The sequence below is a fragment of the Quercus robur genome, chromosome 10, assembly GCF_932294415.1.
Source record: "Quercus robur chromosome 10, dhQueRobu3.1, whole genome shotgun sequence".
Taxonomy (NCBI): Eukaryota; Viridiplantae; Streptophyta; class Magnoliopsida; order Fagales; family Fagaceae; genus Quercus; species Quercus robur.
Genome location: NC_065543.1, coordinates 36463562 through 36488187, shown reverse-complemented (window position 1 = coordinate 36488187; position 24626 = coordinate 36463562). Strand labels below are relative to the sequence as shown.

Genomic DNA, 24626 nt, shown 5'->3' with positions numbered 1-24626 from the left:
ATGAATTGTGATCTAGAACCATGGGAAAGGAGTTTCATTCCCAATTTTCTCCTCTTCCTTTTTTTTTTTTTTTTTTTTTGGAATCAAACACACACAAGGGATTCTGCCTTTGTGTTTGATTCTCTTCTTAATCTATCTCAAATCATGAATAACTATTAATGTTTGTGATTCTAAAAAAAAAACAAAAAGTAGTTCATGATAATATAAGGAGGAACCTATATAACATCATTTAAGTATGGAATAAGTCTAACTCACCCTCTTCCAGCTCTATCTCTCTACATCACCAACATCAAGTGAGCTTCTCATATATGTAACTGATTAGCTAATGTCACAGGTACAAAAAATTCTAATTGAAAATTTAACTGCAAGTATATTTTGGAATGAGAAAAAATGTGTTACTTCATGTTATTACTTTAAAATGTGTTAAACATTCTACATAACCTTTTCATATACCAACTTACAACATTATCCGCGCATCGCGCGGGCCCTTCGACTAGTTCTATACAAAAGCTCTTACAAGTTTCATAAACTCACATCCACAGTCAAGAGCATATTTGACACAGAGTAGTCTCACAAGTTGGTTTCCTTACAAAAGTTCTATAGAAAGGTTACAAATATCTCTATAATTAAGGGAATAGAATGAGAATATATTTTTAAGAAATATTTCATATATTTAATTCTCAGTTTAAAGAAAAGGAATATACTAATAACTAGTAGAAAATGCTATTGCACTATGTTTCTTTCTAACCATTTTTTTTAGTAGTGGGATGAATATTTATCTTTTAATAAAATAAAGGTAAAATATCGATTTTTTTAGTAGTGGGGGATGAATATTTTGGTAAATTTTTGGGTTTTGGGGGTATTTTGGTAATTTTTTGGGTTTCAGGGGGGTATTTTGGTCATTTTTTGGGTTTCAGGGGTATTTTGGTCATTTTTAGATTTCGGGAGTATTTTGGTAATTTTTAGGCTTCGGGGGTATTTTGGTCATTTTTTGGGTTTTAGGGGTATTTTGGTCATTTTTGAAGATTTTAGAGTACTTTGGTCATTTTCACTTTAGTGGCATTTTGGTAATTTTGATAATTGAGTAATTGAGTGGGTTGGGGTTTACCCATAATAATTGGGTTGGGTTGGATTTGGGTTAAAAACAATTAGTTAAATGGGTTTTATATACCCAACCCAATTATGTCCACCCCAAACCCACCCATTTGCCACCCCCTACAAAGCAAAGCATTAGCACTTCTTAAGAAGAATGTTTTGTACCCTAAAACATTAATCTAGAGAACATCACATATTCCTATTTTTAAATTTTTGGAAACGTCAATCTAAGGCTCAAATCTAATCCAAACAATACAACCTGAATAAGAGTGCACTTCAGGAATAAATGATCCTAATTTTCCCATTCTTTATTGCATAAGACGCACTTACTATCACTCTCTATGTTTCATTTCACTATTCTGTTTTAATGAGTAAGTCCTCATGCCAAAACTTCCACACAAAAATTATTAACTTCAAAGGAAGCTTCAATCCCCACAGATGTTTCTAAGAGATATGACCCTCCATTGAGAATCCATTACCTGAGTTCCCCCTACTTTCAATAATAGCTTAATTTTGACCTTATATCGAACATGTGTTACATTGAGCCATTGAGGCCATATCAGATTATCAGTAGCTCCTCACCTTGAGATAGGGGTGGTTAAAAATTGAGCATCCACTTCAGGAGAGTATCGCTCCCTAATCTAGTCCTGTTTCCAAGCCAAAGTGTAAAGATAACTTTACTTATTGAAAGATGCACATTTGACTTCCCTAGGGGAATCCAAAAAATATTACATAAAAAATTTAAATTTTCAAAAATGAATGACAATGATAATCAAAATTTCACATCATTTCATTGTGAAATTTAATACGTTCAGCTAAAATAACAAGCCCAATGGGAAGAAGGTGAGAAAACTTAAATTTAAGATGTAAAATAACAATGATGGTTAGTAGAACAAGAAGGCTTACCAATATAAGCAAGCTACCTTCCGCATTTTGCAACCTTGTCTACACAGTTACTTGCCTTCCTCAATTTGAGCACTGTTAAGGAAAATTTGCTTCAGATGTTATGGTTAGTAATATATAATCATGTTTGTTGTATGATCCGGTTTCTCTTCTGTCTATAGTTGTCCTTCAATTATAATTCTAGTTGAGTCTCTTTAATGGAAACTTTCAGTCAATAATTTGATTCAGAGTGAAAGTTTTAAAAAGGTGGAAAAACTGTCAAGTACATCAAGGGGAAAAAGCACAAAAGACTTATGGTAAAGACTTAAATACTTAAACAGCTGCTTCATAATAAAAGAGTTATAAATCATTAATCGTGTGTGTGTATATATAACCTAGAAACAAAAGACTAAGAAAAAAATGTTACTTTGAAGTGGGATTGAAATCAGATCTCACCAATGCTTCGACACAAGCATTACAGAGGACAGTGATGTGAATAATGATTTCCTAAAATCAATATCAATATATATATAAAAACAGAGACCTCATGTGAGAGTGCATGTGATCCTAATTTAATAATGTTGCATTTACCATTTTTTACCTCTTTTCATTAAGTTTTTTTTACTATTACCCAATAGATCATAGTAATTTATTTTTACTATTATATAAATTTAGCATTTTTCACCTTTTTTTATTAAGTTTTTTTTACTGTTACCAAATATATCATAGTAACTTCTTTTTACTATTATATAAAATATGGGTTGTTCTTGACAATTAGACTAATTAGATCAAAAGTTATTCACTACAACATGGACTGCCTTTTAAAAGTAGACCAAACCTTATGAAAAACTCAAAGATAGTTATTACCTTACATATCATGACCCAAGTTTGACCCTACCCACGTGTAAATCAAAACAAAAACTCTTATCCTCTTACAAACTCTCTTCTTCCTTCCCCATGTATAGATGATACTTCTAGAAAATCTCATTTTCATGAAATCATGTCTCCATTTTTCCGCAATTTCAATTCAATATACTTTTGCTATTAATAATGTTCTAATTTAATAATGTTGCATTTACCGTTTTTTACCTCTTTTCATTAAGTTTTTTTTACTACTACCCAATAGATCATAGTAACTTATTTTTACTATTATATAAATTTAGTATTTTTCACCTCTTTTTATTAAGTTTTTTTTTTTTTTTTTTTTTTTTTTTTTTTTTTTTTTTTATTGTTATCAAATATATCATAGTAACTTCTTTTTATTATTATATAAAATATGGGTTGTTCTTGACAATTAGACCAATTAGATCAAAAGTTATTCACTACAAAATGGACTATCTTTTAAAAGTAGACCAAACCTTATGAAAAACTCAAGGACAGTTATTACCTTACATATCATAACCCAAGTTTGACCCTACCCACGTGTAAATCAAAACAAAAACTCTTACCCTCTTACAAACTCTCTTCTTCCTTCCCCACGTATAGATGATACTTCTAGAAAATCTCATTCTCATGAAATCATGTCTCCATTTTTCCCCAATTTCAATTCAATATACTTTAGCTAATAATAATGTTCTATGCAATTTATGCAGACAAATTCTTTGTCATTGACCAGTGCAACAAAAATATATATAAATCTTGAGATCCTTGAGGTTGCTGAAATAATTGACAAGTGCATATTTCTAAAATTTATAATAACAAAAAGTCTAACAAATAGCATATACTATCTCACTAAATGCCATTAACTTAATATTTTCTTTAAAAAAATTCAATGATAAGAATGGTAAAAAACATGATCCTATACAAGAAATACCAAAAGTTCATGCAAAACAATTTTCATAGGAGGATTTATCTTTAAATAATATGAAGACAAGAGTAAAGATAAAATGTACTGAATGAGATCCTACGAAACAGGTTTGTTAATCATTTAAGATTATACTCATCATTTATGTAAAAAAAATAATGATACATCATATTACTTACATTAGAAAAATAATACATATTAATTTCAAAGTTTTTTTTTTTTTTTTTTGAGCATCATATTAATTTCAAAGTCCATTGCAAGATGTGAACTGCTAGGGTATTGCAATAATAAGTAACATTGATACAACAATGGGTTGGTATTACATTTTGTACGTATTTTGTGAAATGAATGTCAAACCACAAGCAGGATCATTTTGGTTTGCAAAATGTGAAACAAAAACAAATCTTTCTATCCCAAAGTTAAAGGCACTCACATTAACTATATACTCTCCAAATATATACAATTGCAAACTACTTCAGTACAGGATTCAAATTGAAGTTTTTGATGCAACTAACAAAACAAATTTTGTGATATTTGATCAAAATGCCAAGAAAATCCTAAATAAATCTACAAGAGATTTTGCTGAAAAATAAACTGAGGTACAACTTATTTAAATTATTGTAAAACTATTGATATTAGAGAAGGAATCCCACGTGATTTGAAAAAAAAAAATTAGGAAAAAAATGGATTTTCCTACTTCATTTGAATGAATTCAATCTAAATGATGGCTTTGAAAATTACATAGTTGTTAAGATTTTTGATGCACCTTCAAATGACAAAAAGGTATGGAAGAAAAAAAATACACAATCCAATATGCTATATTAATTCTTTTTGCTGCACTATTCCAAAATTAAGAAAAATAAAAAATAAAAACATTTACAAAATACTGTCATGGCATTGAAATTTAACATAAATGTAAAGACCTACGAAAAATCTTAGTGACAAAGTCCAAACTTTATAAAATCCAATCAAGAATCTCCCAGTGCCAATTCATTAGTGATTAACATAAATGATGCAATAAAAGGAAAAGGTGATGAAAGTTAAAAAATTGAACAAATATGGACGGACTAAACTTCAAACGTTGAAGATGGAGAAACTGATGATGATAACAAGCATCACCATACCGTAATAATAAAGCATTGAAGAAACAAATATATATATATATAAATAAATATATATATATATATATATTTCGTAATGAAGCTTTTTATTACATCACATAATAAAAATCAATAATATAGAATGAATTAATATGCTTTTATCAACTTTTATTATACAATATTACTCCAAAGTTGTTTTAATTTTTGCTCATTACTTGAACAAAATAATTATAATAGATATATGTGTGCAATTTATAATTGTTACTTTTTATGATGAACTCATTATTAACAAAGTTTTATAATAAATATGCTATAATATATGTATAATAATTTCCGAAAACAAATTTACATAAAACTTTATAACATTATTTGTGCATCGCACAGGCAACTTACTAGTTGCAAAATAAAAGCAGCACATGGCTAAGGCCATTTAGTTCAACTTACTATTCAATATTCAATTATGGTAAATCACAGAACCATTTAGGCATGTCTTAACAATCTGCAATAGATAGTCATTTATAACAATGTTTTGGTGAAGATAAATCAAAATTAAATGCTTTTAGCTTTGAAGGTTGTCTCCTTATGAGAGTTTTTTATTTGGTTGGTTATTGCACATCTATTTTCATAAAGTAACAAGCTTAGGTTCCTAATAATGATAGCTTAAGCAAATTACCAAAAACATCACTACAAGAAATTTGGTAATTTTCAACTGTTGAAACTGTTAAAAAAAGTATTTTCGACGGTTAAAATGGCTGTCGAGATCTATTACAGAAAACTATGTCGAGAATACTTTTCTACAGCCTATGCAACCATTGAAAAAAATGTTACACATTTATCAATGATTAATAAACGTTGAAGTGGTATTGCTTATTACTTTTATCCACATACACTCAACTGTTGATAAATGGTATCTTGAGATTAGTTTCAACGGTTTGTAAACGTTGAAATAAGTTTTTTTTCTTAAAAAAAAAAAAAAATCAATTTGGATGCACTCTTTCACATTGATCAAAATTTAATAACCTGATGCAAAATATAAACACATACACAATTGCATTAATACCATCAATATAATTTCCCAAATGATTTTCACATGTCCTAATATATTTTTCTAAATGCTTTTACAACATGTACAGCTAAAATCTTTTTTAAGTTGCAAATCCAGCCCAAAGGTTTCACTCAAACAAAAGTAAAAGTGACACAATAACATCCAAAATGACAAAAGAGAAATGTCAAAAGAGATTTGATCTGTATCAGGGTAGGGCCATTGATCCTAAGCCAAACATTTGAGATTGCAATTACTTGCCTTAACAAAGTTTGCAGTTTCCCAATTTTCAAGAATCCAACTTTATCCTTTTACCATCAAATAAGGCCTTGAGCTTCTCATCAAAGAAGATCTCTATCTTATCTGTAAGATTCTGCAGGCAAGAAGCGCACAAATATTTCATCAAAACATTAATTAACCAAAATTCAAATCAACAAAAGATGAAGGAATTAATGTCTACCTTGTCAGAAAAGAGGTAAATAAAGCAATAACAACTACATTAGGTATTACCAAAGAAATGGAGTTTCATATATGAATGTGATTCCTTCGTATATCAATAAAATAACAATTCTATTCACCTTTTCTCTTTTCTTTTCTTTTCGATATGTTGGTAAAGATTGAACATATATACCCTCCCCTGGTTGATGAGGGAGATGCAAGAAAATTATTATTTAATAATTTGCAAGTCAATTGTATTTTTATGTTTTAGGTCCTAGTAGTTTATTGGGCTATTAGTATTTTAATTTGGAAAGCAAGGTTATTTTTGTAATAAAGCAATTAGGGTTTCCTAGCTAATTAGAATTAGGGTTTAGCAATCCTTTATAAGCAACCTATTGTACTCCTTGAGGAGATAGTTGATATTTTGATGAATGAAAACAATAGCCATTTGGTCTTTCTTTGGTCTGGTGCTAACTCCAGGTCTACCCTAGGTTCTGACTCCTAATGGTTTTCTTGCTTGGTGCTAACTCCTAAGTCCTATCTTTTATTTTTCCGTTATTTCAGTTTTGTTCTGGTTGTCCTGCGTCATATTTGGTATTAGAGCAAACACCGATCTATTTGAAGCATCACCGCAGTCATTAACCAGAAAAGTATTAAAAAAAAAAAAAAATTCATTCGTTGCCATGTTTCTCATCCCATCAAATCACAATTCAGATCCACAAGAAGTCAGCGCCGCCATTAGCCTCCATCACCAACAACGTCCCCATCACACTGGCGACTTCCAATTTCGTTGTCCAGTGCCACCACCACGACGATCCAACCTTCAAACCGCCATCTGCTCACCTGCTCCAATCGAAGCCATACCATCTCAGTCGACCCGCGAGCCCGATCTTGATCCTTGTCAGTGTTGCACCACTAGAAGCCCTTCATCTGGTGCACCATTGCCAGACCAAACTTCGATGTAGATCTGACCAGAGCTCACTGTTGCTCTCACCGAGACCTATCCCGAGCCTCACCTGAGTCTACACAACCTATATTGCATTGTGAAGTTTTGCTGTTTGTGTTTATTAGTCACCTCAGGACAAGGCAAACACGTGAGTTCACCTCAGGACAAGGCAGACACGTGGGCCACGCCACTTTGGGTTTGAAGGTTCTTCTCTTTTGGTTTAATTTGCTGGTTTGAAATATTGTCAATATATTCTCTACGTGTATACCAAAAAAAAAAAAAAAAAATACAAGACCCAGCCCACGAAATCCAAGCCTGTCAACCAGCCCAGTCCCAGCAAATATTTGAGAGAATAGTCTTAGTTAGAGAATCATGGTAATATTAGAAGAACCTTATTTTGATGGTTATGAAACTTATCCACGAGATTTTGTCAACTAGATGAATGGGATGGAGCAATTCTTTAAGTAAGCAAATTTTGCAGATAACAAAAAGGTTAGGTATGCCAAATTGAAGTTAAGAGGTAAAGCACAAAGGTTTTGGGAGAATCTTGAATATTTCCGCTATATGAGGTATGAACCTGCCATCAGTGTGTAGGAAGATAAGAAAGAAAAGCTTTGTGATGAGTATTTGTCACCATACTATCGAGCTAAGTATCTACCCCAATCTCAGTGTGGTACTTTTCAAGTTGAAGCAAATACAATGAATCATCATCCTCATCTCATTTCATGTCCTTAGCGCACTTTTGAACAATCTATCAAGGAATTATCTACCAAGGAATTAAAGGAATTATCTGAAAGCTCATGAAAAATGTTCAAGACAGGATTGCTCAGATGAAGCAAAAGAAGACTCAAACTGATTCAATTGGGAAACCAAGGATACTAGATCACAATGAACCGCCCCAATAGAAGACAACATTGATGATGATATCTTGGTCGTGGAGAATCCTCCAGCAACACCAAAGCCTAATGTTGACACAGACATACATGCCTCGACGAGTGTTGCTTTAACATGCGTGCAAGGAAATGAATCTATTGAAGAGCAGCAAGGTGAAGAGATGGTGCTTAAAGAGAGTATTATGTTAAAGAGTGCATATGATGTGAAAGTTGAAGTTGTTGAACGTGCTTCTGATCAACCCTCCACAGTCCTTGAAGATCTACATCTTGGTGAAGTCGAAGAGGTTAAAACCACAGTGTTTCCTATGGTTCATAAGGTTCAAGAAGAGATTATACTGATTCCACACATTGATTTTGTTATTCCAAATGAGTTTGATGTGGTGGAATTCAAGGTTTTTCTTTTCTCTGTGCTCCCTAAGGTGATTTCAAACTTGAAGCAAGTGTTATTTGTCAGCATCTTAATCCTTCAATGCTTTAAAACTCGAGGTCGAGTTTTCTCCAACCAGAGAAGAATGATGCGGGAGATGCAAGAAAATTATTATTTAATATTATTTATGTTTGCAAGTCAATTGTATTTTTATGTTTTAGGTCCTAGTAGTTTATTAGGCTATTAGTATTTTAATTTGGGAAGCAAGGTTATTTTTGTAATAAGGCAATTAGGGTTTCCTAGCCAATTAGAATTAGGGTTTAGCAATCCTTTATAAGCAACCTATTGTACTCCTTGAGGAGATAGTTGATATTTTGATGAATGAAAACAATGGCCGTTTGGTCTTTCTTTAGTCTGGTGCTGACTTCAGGTCTACCCTAGGTGCTGACTCCTAGTGATTTTCCCGCTTGGTGCTGACTCCAAGCCAGGCCTAGGTGCTGACTCCTAAGTCATATCTTTTATTTTTCCGTTATTTCAGTTTTGTTCTGGTTGTCTAGCGTCACTAGTTTCCCATTAATCTCAAGACATCAAACCTAAAACTCAACTTCTTGGATATAATTTACATAGAAGATAAGGGCCTGCACAACACCAAGAAAACAGAGACAAAGTAGATCAAGTTCAAAAGAACTTACACTTCCTAAGTCCTAACTAATCTACTCTAGAAGTCACGGACCCAGCTACACCTGTTAAAAATCAATAAATTACTGCAACCGTAAAAGGCGGTCCAATTTAACTAGGCTGACATTACTTGCTGACCAATTACTTGCATTTAAGCCACAAACACTGAAAAATAAGAAAGACTCCAGGGGGAAGGCTTGCTACATAATCCATTTGGACCTAATGTCAATAAACTTTGCTGTTCTCTTTCCAATTTTTCCATTTCACATCTATTGATCGACTAATCTTTCAGCACCTATCCATCCAAGATGAGAGGTACTAAAGCATTTTTTAGTTTTTTATTTACTTATTTTTTTAACTGGGGAAGAGAATTTGGAGAATAAGATGAAAGTCTGACCCAAACAGCCACACAATGCATTTACTATACATCAGATGTGACACTTCACGTTAAGCAGCAACTCCTGGGGCAAGATTTGTACTTTCATAACACTTGGTTGAAACTGAAATCAAATCAAAGTTCTCGGATACTAAGGAAAAAGTCATTTTAAGTACTTGAATTTAAAAAACAATACATGAGTTGAACTTTTCAGATAAAAGTAATTCAAAAAAATAATAACAAATCTTGGTAGTCAGAAAAACTTGCCAAAACATCTGCTAAACCCAATAATCTTCCCAGCTACCTGACAATGCCCCCTTTTATTTAATAAGTAATATGCTACTTGAAAATACCTCAAGTTGTCAGGTATTGTCAGCTACTTGACAATACCCCTCACCAGGTAGTAATAAAAATCATAGGCAATAAGGAAAAAGAAATTACTATCTGCCTAGCCAATGGTACACCTCCGAGTCAGTAAATGGACAGCAAGTGGATAGGTTGCCATGTGTCATAAGTCATACGTTTGCATAAGAAATCTAGAGGACTAATTTGACATGGATACCACAAAGACAGTGGGGAGGGAAAACAATTGAGTGTCAATCTAGTATGGCAAAGCTGATTTTGCAGGTCCTAGGCTATCTTTATATTATTTTTTAAAAAATTTATAACTCAGAGGTCCTGTGGCTATCTTTAATAGCCAATGACCAAGTTGATGGGGGTGTATTTGTGATGAAGTCATCAACACCACAGTGGCAGTTCAACTTCAGACGTAAAACAAAACTTTCCACAAATGAATGCTAAATGATTAACAAACTAACCTGATTGGTAAAGTTAGGAAGAACTATCAGATTGAGCTAGCTCAAATGGAGCCATGTTTTTCAGTACTTGTGCTAGCAAACTCTCAACCCGATTAACTTGTGCCTTCAAGAGTTGTACATTAGCGTCACTTTCCTTGCGGTGTTCCTCGGATTCTTTCAATTTCCTTAGAAGGTTAGCAGCATTCTCCTTGCTTCTTTCCTCAAATTCTTTCAATTGCCTCAAAAGGTTAGCATCATTCTCCTTGCGTCTTTCCTCAGATTCTTTCAATTTCCTTTGGAGGTCACGAATAGTAGATGAAGAGGAACCCCATAATTCTGTTGGACTAACACCATCTCCATAACCACGAACACAACCATGATGTTAAGGTTCAAATACCTCTACAAACATTTCATCGCCAAACATTTGCAAAGACCCTTCAACCATTTCAGCAGTAAGTCTCTTAAATGTCATTCACTCATTTGCATTAAAAGAGCATTTATACCACATTTGCTAAAAGCACATAAAAAAAATATATATACATTTTCTAACAGCATATAAAAATAAATATTAACAAGTTATACAAGTATTTTTAGAAATTTTCATACCAATACTTCTTGTGTAGTTTCATTTGCAGCTTGTCCATTAGATCTCATATGTGTGATCTCAAATAATTGAAGTCAACTAGGATCTTCTCCAGTTTTCTCCCTCTATCTTTTAAACAACACAAAGCATAGACATTCCATAAAATGTCTATCATTTAAACAACACAAAGTATAGACATTCCATAAAATGTCAAGCACCATAAATAACTATGCAACAATATTTTATCTTGAAAAAAATTAAGTTTCAAAGATTGAGAAAATGATATGTACAAACCTCTTCTTCACTTCGTTGTTGGAAACTTTTTGATCCAGTAATGTGAACGATAAGATTTTTGGAACGACTATACTTGTTTTTATCACACATTTTCCTTTGTAAAAAGTTTTGCAAGATTTAGATTCCGTGTAGCCCCTTGCCCTTTCTTATTTCCTGTGTAGTAAAAAAAATTGTGGCACATGTCAACAATAAATGTTTGCAAATATTAGAATGGTAATTATAGTAATTCAAAATAGATATAGAATTTTTTTAATTTAATTTTTTTTTTTAAATGTATTGTTTTAGTTACCAACTCGTGAGCCACCACTTTCACTTGTTCTAGACTCTTCTCTTGCAATAGCTCCATTGTTTCTAGCACTTCCAGCTGACTCTTCTCTTGGAATAGCTCCATAATTTCCAGCACTTCTAGCCGACTCTCCTCTTGGAATAGCTCCATAATTTCTAGCATTTCCAGCCGACTCTTCACTTGAAATAGCTCCATAATTTCTAGCACCTCCAGCCGACTCTTCTCTTGCAATAGCTCCACTGTTTTTAGCACTTCTAGCCGACTCTTCTCTTGGAGTAACTCCATGATTTCTAGCACTTCTAGCCGACTCTTCTCTTGGAATAGCTCCATAATTTCTAGCACTTCCAGCCAACTCTTCTCTTGTAATAGCTCCATCGTTTCTAACTCTCTAACTCTAGCCATAGGTAGATTTTGACCTCTTCTCATTGAATATGCTTCCACAGCTACCTAACAAGAATGAAGGATGACAGCCCTGCAATATAAACAACTTGTGTCAACCACACTAAGCCATCATGATACATAATAGAGTTCTTCTTATGAAAGTAAATGCACCGGTAATGTGAACAGTGCCTGCAATAACTACTCATTAAAGGCTTCATTTTCTTGCTAATTGAACTGCTAAAATAAATATCTAGCTCATGTCCATTCATGAAACTACTAATATTTTAACACGAGGCCCACTGATTTAAATCTAATCAAATTGCAATAAATTGAATGTCCCTGACCAAATTTATATGTACAGAATTTTCCATTAGGCATCCTTCATCAAAAATAAATAAATGAGGCATCGAGTTACTGTTACAGGTAAGGCAATGAGCCAATGAGTACAAGTAATTAACAAACAAGAAATTGTTTAACTGAACATAATATAATATTAACTAACTTTTACAATCAGGTGTGTGCAAGTCCAACACATGGGCACAACTAACAACAACTACAAGGCCAAGACACAGATGCAAAATGACTGCAATAGATCCCTTTTTTATTTCTTCCCTCTCTAAAAGTGCCATGATAGCAGCCTAAAGCAAACTCAGGCTCTTCACAGTTTGCAATGTCCACTATTTTATCCATGCCTTTTCTTTAATATTTATGCACTAATTATGCAATACCTCCTTCCCCCAAAAACTTCTTTTAAGTGCAATATATCCTAAGAATGAATCATTCAAACTAGAGGTTGTATTGGACATGAACTTCCACTATTTTTTAGCTTATTTTCTTCTAATATTCTAAAATTTGACCACGTTATCAGCCTCATTTCACAATCCACATTTTATAAAATTATTGCAGACCAATCCAAACCAAAATTAGATAAGTTTTCTTTTCAAAACAATTAGATGATTTTTTTATTTTTTTTACAGAAATATATAGTGTTAAAACAAAATCATTACATATGGATCATGCTTAGTTCGTTTTCAGAGAAACCTATTACTATAAGCCTCAAAGCTATATACCCTTTACATATGGATCGTGATTTTTTATGTCTAGACTGGTACAGACCAGGTTGAAGGATAGTAAATGTTTTCCACTTCTAGTCAAGGAGTTAGCAATGAGAAATACATCAACTTAACACAGCAGCTAGGAAATATCAATTTAAAAACATATGGCTTTATCAAAAGTTATTCTATAGTTGAGGAAGTGTTATCATTGACTTCGTCATCACATCATGATGGGTAAGTTATCTAAATTAGAGTTGCCTAATGCCTAACACTACTCCTCCTATGAGTAGTCTGCAATTAAAGGAGATATTTGAAGCCAAAATAGACGAATTGAAAAACAAACCTAAACTCAAAAGCATTTATGTTTACTTCAAGGAGTAAAAGTCCTATGACACCAAGTACAAGCCCTGCGCCTCCAACAAACCCAATGGACTCACCAAATAACAAAGATGCAAGTATAGCCACTGTTAAAGATTGAGAGTCAATTATTTGATCATCAAGACTCAATTTCATGTTTAAACTAGCATTTCCATTGGTCAAGAAAGTCAACTTCAATGGCAGTAAATAACAATTCAGCTATTTTTGTGATAAGTAAGAGTAATTATATTAATAAACAAATTAGGTTCCTATACTCAGACAATATAAACAATGCACTAATATATTAGGTTCCTATACTCAGACAATACAAACAAGAAACCATGACCATAATAACAACAACGCACTAATATATTATCACATCCACCACAACACAAGTTACATATCCACAGATAGCAAAATTACAATCACAAATTATAACGACAAATCAATAAAACATTTTCAGATTTAGCAAAAGACCCAATACACCAAAACACAAATATATAGATACTACATGCCCCTTGGATTCTCTTGCCAGTGATAGGGCACTTGGGTCCACTTGCCCTCTTCTTAGTGGTCTGATACACCAACTACCCACCTTAAAAATCCACAAAAAAACACAAACCTATATCAAAAAAATCAAACTAAAACACCATTTTCAGAACAAAAACAAAAACCCAATATAAAAATTTGAGATTTTTAAGCAAAGTTCAATGGTTTTTACCAGGGGTCTTGACGACCCCTAATAAGTGCACTACAAACTAATAAGTTCATTTTTCACCTTGATGAGGTTTCCCCACCCTTAGTTTTTCTAATGAATAAGTGATATTATTGATCAACAAATGAAACTAGAAATATAAACACCAATTCTCAGTGGAGGAAACCTGAGACTCCAACAGCACACGGTCAGAAGTCAAACACCAACCCTTAATCTGTTCTAGCACTCAAAACAAAGAAAGAAATGTTCCACTTACTACATAAAACCCTATAACAATGTGAATTGGTCACTGCTTTGCAACTACCTGCACACAACCTCACATAATCTTTGATTTGTTGCATTAGAGCCTCCTCTAACAAGATTCTTCCATTAAACACTGTAGCATTTCTCTGAATCCAAACATGATACATTGATGCAGCCCAAACTAGTTTACAAAGGGAGGATTTGAACCCTCTTTTCTGTAGATTAGTTAAGGGGAATTATTAAGAACTTCAGCCTAGGTGCATGTAACTTGGTTCACACCACACAAATGCAGTAGCTAAGACCAAATTCTGCATGCAAATGAATATTAAAAAAAAAATGGTCACAACATGCTTAGGATATGTTTGGTAACTGTTTTTTCCTCTTATTTTCTATTTTAAAAAACAATTTTCTATTTTTGAAACTAAAAAACTTGTTTGGCAACTCAAAATGGACAGAAAACAAAAACTATTTTCAAAACTCAATTTGTGAAGGAAACTGAAAACATGCAAAAGGCAGTTTTCAGTTTCTAGTTTACAAAAGTCAAAGAAGACACGCATTTGATTTAATAAATCTGTCTCATTTAATGAGTTAACATTAAAGTTCAAATCCTAATAACAACATATTTTAGTATTTTTTTTTTTATTTTTTTCTTTAAAAAACTATTTTTTTTTTAATTTCAACTAACCAAACATGTTTTTAATTTCAAAAATACAAGAAAATTATTTTTTCTTTATATTCCCAAAAACAAATTTTTAAAAATAGAAAACAAAAACTGTTACCAAACATAACCTTAGTGTCTTTCTACCCTATTATTTATTTTATTTTGGGCCAATGGTGAAAAGTTTAATCACTTGTCTTTCTACCCTATTATTTATCACAATATTTTACATTCTTTAAGGGGATTGAATCTGATATTACATCAAAAAAGGCATGCTTAGTGTCCACTGCAAAAGAATTTATTCTAAAACCATATGCAAGACAATAATAATTCATAGTGGTGAGGTCACAACTACTCCAATTCATCACAAATTTGGTAAAAAAAATAATCATAATAATAATAACAAATTAAAAATTAGAACCACATTAAGCATGAAGCTCAACTAAAGAACTTACCCAGCACTTGTAATTTGAACTCACAAACGTTCTAGCTTTCAATCCCACAAATAGTGAAATTTGAACTCTCCTTGACCATCCATTGAGCTGAACTTCCAATGCACCTACAATCACATTGAAAGCACGCAATACACAAAACCACAAATTCAATTTTGACATAGCATTTTAAATTCAAGAACAAAAACCACAAAATTTCAAAATCTTCACAGCGAATAACAGAGTATGGCCAAAATTCGAGTCTAAGAAAAAACAAACTGATCAAAAATAAGTTTTTAAAACAACGAAATCGAGAGAAATAGAAAAAATACCTAATCGGAGGGAGAATAATAGAAAAATTGAGTCGAGAATCTGTTTGGTTGCCTAGAAAATTACAGGAAAATCAACCGTCAAGACCTATGAGAGAGCGAGAGCAAGAGAAAGGAAGCGATTGAATTCTGTTTGGTTGCCTAGAAAACCACAGGAAAATCGACCACCAAGACCTATGAGAGAACAAGAGTGAGAGCGAGATATAGAGCGAGAGAGAGGGAGCGACTAGATTCTGTTTGGTTGCCTAGAAAATAACAGGAAAATTAACCGCCAAAACCTATGAGAGGAGTGATAGAGAGAGAGGGAGCAGTTGTAGGATAAAAATATTTAATAGTAAAATACCTATATAAGCTCTGTGTTTTTATTTTCAACATTTATAACCCGTTGATTAAAACATTTAATTTCTTTTTTCAACATTCATCCAACTGTTGATATAATTATCCCTATTTAATCAGTTGGCATGTAAATTTCTCACCACTTATTTACCATTTATTTCAACAGTTATGCCAACTGTGGAAATACATATGTGAATTTCTCACCCCTTATTTCAAGTTATGCCAACTACGAAAATACATATGTGAATTTTCAACAGTTGAGTGCAAATGTAGAAATTAAAGGCTTTTATCAACATTTTTTAATGACTGTGGATACAAATATGTTGAAAAAGCTCATGTTTGTTGTAGTGCATAATTTATGCTGATGCAAATCCTTTTTTCAATTGACCCATGGATCAATCAATTATGAAAAATGTTGACGTTATTTGGATATTTCAAGAACTCAGTTGAATGATTTGGTCAATAAGGAAATTTTTCATATCCACATTAATTCCTCATAAAAAGTTAAGTTATAATCAAACTATGTTTGAAAGTTTGTACATTTACTAACTTTACATCCTAAAACATGCTAATACGAATCATTTTAATAAATTCTATGATTGTTTTTACATTAGAATAATGAAAATTTCAGAGCAAAATAATAATAAAAAGAAAAAAAATACAAAAATAGAAAATCAGCCGGTCTTTTTATCAGAAAAAGAGCATTTTCATTGGTTAAAGGTTACTTAGTACACAACAGTAGAAAACCTTCAACGAGGAAACTTGATGCTACATCTAGCTAGACTAATCATTCTGATTGCGATCTATACATGATTTCACATATATCATTTGTAATGACATAACAATTAATTCTGATTATAAAGTTTGCAGTGGCATACATATATTGTTTTTGCACTTTGAAAATCTATATCTATATATCTATATAATAACTAATAGCCGAAACATTTGACTTTTTGTTGACTACGTTTTATTGCGCCACATGGCTACACAAATTATTGTCACGTTTACATTTAAAAACACCGAAACATTGTGTCTTTTCGTTTGGTAGAATAAGAGAAACATTTTAGTGACTGCATTTTATTGCGCCACGTGACTACACAAATTATTGCCACATTTACATTTAAAAATACCGAAACATTGTGTCTTTTCGTTTGGTAGAATAAGAGAAACATTTTAGTGAATTAATACACAATCACACAATGTTCTGTTTCAAACAAACGCTTCTTTTTGGCACCTGGGTAGTTACAAATTATGCACCTTTCACATTCGTTCCCACAAAAAAAAAAAAAATACGAGTACACTTCTTTTTTATCTTTTTTTTCTTCCCTATACGCTTCTCTCTCTCTCTCCCCCTCTCTCTGATAATTTATTTTCTGCACAACTTTGATACATTGCTCTATACAAGTTTTCCTCTCTTTGCCAAATATATCATAACACTCTCCAATGGGATCTACAACTGTCTCTTCAAGGTACAGAATTGGAACACTGTAAGTTGCATGTTTCACTTTTCTTTTTGGTGAAAAACAAGAAACAAAATATTAAATAAAGGTTTTTTTGTTTTTGTTTTGTTTCTGTCTTAATTTTTTTGATTCATTTGTAGAACCAAGTGCAGGAATTGTGGACATAACAAGCACGGCTGTGGCCATATCAAGTAAGTTTATCAAGATCTGAATTTTTTCTAACCTCTGGTTTTTTTTTTTTTTTTTTGTTAATTTGGAATTCTGTTCTTTAATTTCTTAAATTTGAGTCCTAATTGATTCACATAATTTCACGTATAGGATCATTGTCTCCTCAAAATATCAAAGACTGCCACTCCTGTAAGAGTCTCTCCTCTATTTGTCTTTCTCTCTAATTTCTTCTTCTTCTTTTTAATTGAATTTGATCAGTCTGATTTACATTGTTATTTTATATTTTTCAGTGATATATATGGGCCCTGAAGCCCCATAGCAGATAAGGATACAGCAGTCAAGTTATTAGAATAATTGTAGCAGTTTATCCCTAGCAAGTGACAGTAGTTTTCTCTATCATAAAAAACAAAAAAGTAGCAGTAGTTTTTTGCGTTTTTTGTTGATAGGGTCAAGTAGCAGTAGTTGGATTTGAAATAAACTCATTCTTTTTTGTAGAGTAGATAAGGTGATTACGTTGGTTGTCATTGCTCATTAGGATGTTATTATATCATTAGCCAATTGTTTCGGCTATTTTATATAGAAAAGTGATGAAATAAAGATCATTAGAAAATTTAAACCAACACTCTTCGATGTTAGGATGTGCTGTCAATTAGGGGTTTCATTGTACATTTTTTTCTTTTTTTGCAAACTGATTATTAATGTACCCAAGCAAATTAAATATATATATATATATGATTATTATTGAATTATCCCGTGCATCGCACGGGTTAGCGACTAGTTTTTAAAATGATGAACTATATATAGGCAACAAAAGTTCAGATTTTACCCAGTAATCTAATAGAGAGCAAGTGAAAATCAGAAGCATACAATGGACAGTCTTCTTGCCTCTTGGTGATGTGACATTTTCTCCTCATGAACAAGTCCTATAATCCAACATCAAGGGGGCAACCAACACAAACAACTAACACAAAAAACTGATTCGAAAATACCATAATCATTATGTTTTAAAATCTTATTTTTTGCATTAAACAAGTACCTTAAAGGAAAAAAGATAATGCAGCAAGCCAGCAACCGACAAAACTAAAGATTAAAAAAAAAGACAATGACATACTAGTAATCAAGAGAAAATATAGTAATTAATTTCGATTCATTGACTTACAGAGTATTTGAAACCTTCAAATTCCATCAACATTTCAGCTCACTTTCACTAGATTCCTGCCAATCACTAAACTCCTCAGCACATTCCTACTCGCTTGACTCTGCACAATTAGAGTTATCTTCTGGGAGCCTTTCAATCCTTTTTGGGTGTGGCACATCATTAGAGCTTCCTTCTCCACCAGGTCCAGCCCCATCATAATCATCACGGGTTCGCTTTGCTTGATTACATTCTACTACCACTGCTGAATTGTTGAAATTATGATTGTGAACATCCAAGTCCTCATAAGGAATGATGCTAGTGATGCTACTCTGAGCCATAGTTTGGTTTAGATCTTCTATGTCTTTCTTGTATACCACACGGAACCCGCATTTTTTCACCATGACTGAATAACTGGGTTTAATTTTAATGCCAATTTGACTGAATTCATTTGCTTCACATTCCTTCAATAGTTTTATGTCCTCCTCCTTGTAGTATTGTTTAAGCAAATAAAGTAGCCAAATATTATCTGATGAACCAATGGTTGACACAGTATCTGTTATAGCAGGCATTTCATTTCCATTCACTACTAACTGACAGGATAGTGTATGCTTAACAATGATATCATTGGATTTGCAATGTGGAACAGAACAATATATAGCGCAAACAGCAATCCCCATCCAATCATTAGTACACAAATGAGAAGAAGGTTCTTTTATATTCACTTCAGCTCCCATACTTTGGTGGCTAAACCACTTTGGAATTACACTTCCAGGAATAACGAATTCATATCTCCAATTGAAATCAGGATTGTCATATCTACCGTGAAGAGAGAGTCCCTAAAACATACAAAGCAGATCGTTTTTTAGAGAGAGAGAGAGAAACGAGAGAGAGAGAGAGAGAGAGAGAGAGAGAGAGAGAGAGACCTGAAGTTGTTTTCTTATCACTGTAAAAAACATGTCAATGAAACCTTGATTGTCAGCCAGTTTACTACAATTTGAAAGCCAAAGCTCTACCTCACATAAAGAATTAGGTCTTAGTAAATCTGGTACTGTTTCCAATGAGGTACAACCATCTCCCCAAACAAATACGAGACTTAATGGAAGCTTTGGCAATGATCGAAGACTCGTGCAAATCTTCAAATCCATGCTTCTCAACTTACATAGTTGATTGATGCTGTCAGGAAGGCAAACAAAACTATTTCCCCTTAGATTTATTTCCTCTAAAGAGAATAAGCAACCAATATCATCTGGGATTGCCCTGAGATTGCAGTCTCTTAAATTCAATTTGGTCAAAGAACACAAACCCGATAGAGAGAACAATCCCACGGGATTGGGACTTTTTGGCCTTGAATAAAAAGGGAGGAGATCATACCAAGATGTAGATTTACATTCACGGAAAGATAGCATAAGATTTTTTAAGAGACCATTGGAAGAAGGCACCTCTTTTATAGCAATTCCACTCACATCTAACTCCTTTACACTTTCAGTGTTCCCCAATATCTCAGGCAGTCCCTCAAGTTTTGAGCATCCAGAAATATTCATTTCTTTAAGTAACTTCAAATTAAAAATGGTGCTCGGTAGACACGTGAGACTTTTGCAATCTCTTATATTCAACAAAGCAAGGTCGGTCAAATGCCCAATTGATGTGGGTAGTTTAGTAATAGCAATTCCATCTAAGTAAAGTTTCAACACACGCCGCATGTTTTCTCCAAATTCTGGAATCTTTTTAATTTTTGGGCATCCAGAAAGAATAAGAGTCTCAAGAGACCCCATTTCAAGCTTGGTTGGAAGACTTTTGAGGTTTCTACAGCCTTTTATACAAAGATGAATTAACTTTTTATGAACTCCAATTGATGGGTGCACCCCATGTAGATTTAAACAATCTACAAGAACCAATTTCTCAAGAACTGGGATTTTGTTAAAATTAGGGGTTTCAATAAGGTTTGGAGACCCAATCAATTGGATAAGTTTCAAGCTCTCAAAATTCTGTTAAAACCCCCCCAAAAAAGAAACATAAAACAATTAGCATTTATAAAACCTTAAAGTTGAATGCAAAATAAAAATAAAATTGTTTAGGGGTGGCTATATTACCGTTAGATGGAGACTTGATGGCAAAGATTTTGAAGAGTACCCACTCCAAATAAGAACTCTTAAGCTATCTGGCAAATGTTTGGGATCATGTAAAAGGTGAACATTATCAATTCTAAGCAATTTAAGATGACGCATCTTTGAAAATGATTCAGGATTCCAATTTGCCTCTTTCAATTCAGGCAACTTTAAGGCCATGCCTTGAATTGCTTCTGTTCCCTAATAATCATGAACAAAAGGGATTACTTAATTGCAAAATGTATGAGTGCCAATGCTACTATAAGTTGAACTAGTTTGAATAATATGATAGGCTATATGCACAAGCTTTCTAAATAACCACTTACCGTATTGTTTTTTAGTACATTATTAATGTCCTCAAATGACCATAGTATGCTACGCTTTCCAGGATCTTCACGGCACTCTTCACGAACTATTTCTTGGCACATTTCTTGTAGTAAATCATGCACACACACTTCAAATTCATTCATTTTTATGAGAGATTTATCAACAAGGACCCTTAATCCAACATAAGGGAAAAGATCAAGATAATCTAGTGTTTCTACTACACTATTTTTTTCCTCATGATTAAAAAAACATGCAATATATAGAAATATTTTTTTCTCTGTTTCTTGTAGTCCTTCATAACTTATTTTAAGCTTTTGAAGAATTGCAGTTTCAGGAAATTCTTTAAGCCTCTTCAATGTATCTTTCCATATATCAACACCTCTATTGAACAAAAAGGAACCCAAAGTTTCAATAGCTAAAGGAAGTCCTTTGGCATAATGCACAACATCTTTGGACAACTCTTGAAAATCTTTGGGAGGATGATCTGTTTTAAAAGCTTTCAAACTCAAAAGATGAAGAGCTTCACCATCATCCAATCCCTCAACATCATATATGTCATCTGCATGTGCTAATCGTAGTAAATGCCTATCCCTTGTTGTTATGATTATTCTACTACCTGAACCAAACCAAATATGATTCCCAGCTAAGTTGTCTAATTGGCCTAATTGATCTACATCATCAAGAATGAGAAGAATTCTTTTATGACGTAACCTATTCTTGATTGTGAAAACTCCATCATCAACATCATGTATACTCATACTTTCATTCAAAAGTTTAAGAATAAGTAATTGTTGGAGTCGAACTAAACCACTTTTTTCAGATTCTTCCCTAACATTGGATAGAAAACAACAACTTTCAAACTTCTCAGAAACCATGCGAAAAACAACTCTAGCAAGAGTTGTTTTACCAATTCCTCCCATCCCCCAAAGTCCTATAATGCGAACATCATTTGACCCTATAGACAAAAGTGACACCAATTTCTCTCCTCGAGAAATTATTCCAACTTTGCCTTCATTACATTCAGAGAATGCATAACTCAATTTATGCCATATGTCTTCCACAATGTTTTGGATGATTTTTGACTCAGGCCTGCAATGGAGAGAGAACGTAATGTTATGTGGTGAGTTTAAACCACCAATAAATAAGCCACACAAAAGAAAATAAGTAGAAATCCAGTGCTCTTTTTTTTTACTTGGGAAAAAAAATTAAATTAATTGGCTAAAGGAAAAATTGAAAGAATCATGAAGATGTATGTGGGTTTGCTTAAGCCTCCAAACAAGATTAAAGATAAGAAGAGTTGAATATTTAAATGAAAGAAATATGCGAAATTGGATTACCTATTCACTAAATGCCACCCTTTAAGATTGGCGACTTCTGTTAAAGCAATTTTCCACATTTCAACCTTCTCCATATTTTCCATAAATCTTTCTTCATATGCAACAAAAGCTTTTTCAAAAGTTTTTAATTGTTTTCGTACATCAGATGGATCCACGTCATAAAAAACTGGCAAAACTGTCATTCCCTTCTCTTTCATGCAATCAACGATCTTTTGAAGTTCATCCAAGCACCATGTAGAAGATGCATAGTTTTTTGAGAGAACGACCAGTGCAATCCTCGAATCTTCTATTGCTTTAAAGAGCGCTGATGAAATAGACTTTCCCGTCTCAAGTTTTTCCTCATCTCTAAAGGTAATAATGCCCTTCTTATTCAAAGCATCATATAGATGATCCGTAAAAGTATTGCGAGTTTCCTCACCTCTAAAACTAAGAAAGACATCGTATTTCCAACTTGGTGTTGAGGAAGAAAATGATGAGGAGGAAGCCATTTGAAATATATTGCCAAATCTTGAACTACAATAAAGATTATAAAAAGCAAAAATAAAAAATCAAGTCTTCAATTAAAAAATCAACCCTTTCTCTATAAGTAACTTCCTCATTTTAATTTATATTTTAATTTATACCAAACAAAAAAAAAAAAAAAAAAGTATTGTTCCTTACAATGAAACAACGCTCCATGATACTTTTACCCTTACTACGACTGACTTCTTAATTACATTTACTCTTGACTATGCTTTTTTGGTTTCTTTAGGCGTGGTACATGGATGAACCTAATTAGTGCTATTGCCTATATGCATGTAATTTACTCCTCCATTAAGAAAAGATAAGAGAAGAAAGAGTAAGTTCCTGGTAACTTTATTTGGTTTTTTTTGAGAATCAAAGTTCCTGGTAACTAATTAGTGCTATGTGCTATATTTACTCTTTTTACTTTTACTACAACTACGACACGAACATTTTCAATAATAAATATTGTCAAAGTTAGGCTTTGAAATAAAAATGAAGATATTTTTTTCTAAAAGGCTATTGAATTTCTACATTGAAAGGAAAATTATTGCAAAATCAATCATAGAATATTTCATTATTTAAAAAGAACATCAAATTCAATTTAGAAAACAAATAAGTTGTATTTTTTTATTATTAAAATGTTGTTAATATTGATTGTATATTAATTCTATTTTTCATAGTTTATTTAGTCTTCATTTTAGCTTTTTTTTTTTTTTTTTTTTGGGCTTATGCCTTGGCCCCATAACCTAGATTTCTGGTTTCATCCGTAGTATTAAACGAAAATTTAATTAATTTATTTGACGATCACTACAAGAGAAGAAATTCAGATATAAAACAATAAGAAAACACACACAAAACCCCGATAAACAAATTTTATGTTCCTTCCTTTTCCCTCTACTTTGTCATCATTCAAATTAAATATATAAAGAAAAACAGAGAATTCTGAATTCAGACAAAGAAAACATTTGCATAAGAGAAGAGAGAGAACCTTGAGGGTGTGAATCACGTTGTCAAGGTCGACGAAATAAAGAGGCTTAAACGATTGTTCGCAAAAAAAAACCCCTTTGTGTGTGCTCAGTTTGAGAAAAGAGAAAATAATAGAGATCACAGACAGACAATTGTGACAGAGAGTGTATGATATATGTTACTTTAGTCCACTCGTAGACGAACGATTTTTCTCTTCTATATCAAAATGATCAAATACTCTTAATATATGTTACTTTATCTGTTAAATTTACGGTATCTTTTGATTAATGGAATATTCCTTTTTGTTAAGTCCCAAAAACTCCCATTAATAACAAATTACCGAAAATGACCCCTAATTAAACCCCAGCTAAATTAACCTCACATGATAAACACAGTTCACTACCTATGGTAAACAGCAAGCTAAACCAAAACACAATTGACCCGATAACCATATCACTGGTAAAAGCCATCAACGGCAGCGACATGACAAAGCAAAAAACAAAAAATACCACCTAAGTTTTGGCCATTTTTGCTA

General features: G+C 32.7%; 1 protein-coding gene across 5 annotated transcripts; it reads right to left on the bottom strand.

Annotated features, from left to right (window-relative positions):
- Positions 1–5909: 5909 nt before the first annotated feature.
- On the bottom strand, positions 5910–24297 carry LOC126702435 (TMV resistance protein N-like). 5 transcript variants are annotated; one of them, XM_050401136.1, is made up of 12 exons: positions 24114–24297; positions 22622–23134; positions 21284–22373; positions 20943–21158; positions 19776–20837; positions 18582–19688; positions 15446–15549; positions 11585–12053; positions 11296–11448; positions 11025–11126; positions 10440–10853; positions 5910–6296 (listed from the first exon to the last, which is right to left on the bottom strand). In XM_050401136.1, exons 2-6 carry the CDS (start codon positions 23107–23109, stop codon positions 18960–18962), a joined length of 3585 nt encoding a protein of 1194 aa, XP_050257093.1. In that variant the 5' UTR covers positions 23110–23134; positions 24114–24297; the 3' UTR covers positions 5910–6296; positions 10440–10853; positions 11025–11126; positions 11296–11448; positions 11585–12053; positions 15446–15549; positions 18582–18959. The 5 variants fall into 5 exon arrangements, with proteins under 5 accessions (XP_050257093.1, XP_050257092.1, XP_050257090.1 ...); XM_050401135.1 differs by having other exon boundaries at positions 10440–11448; positions 18874–19688; XM_050401133.1 differs by lacking the exons at positions 5910–6296; positions 10440–10853; positions 11025–11126; positions 11296–11448; positions 11585–12053 and adding an exon at positions 13820–13969.
- Positions 24298–24626: the final 329 nt, after the last annotated feature.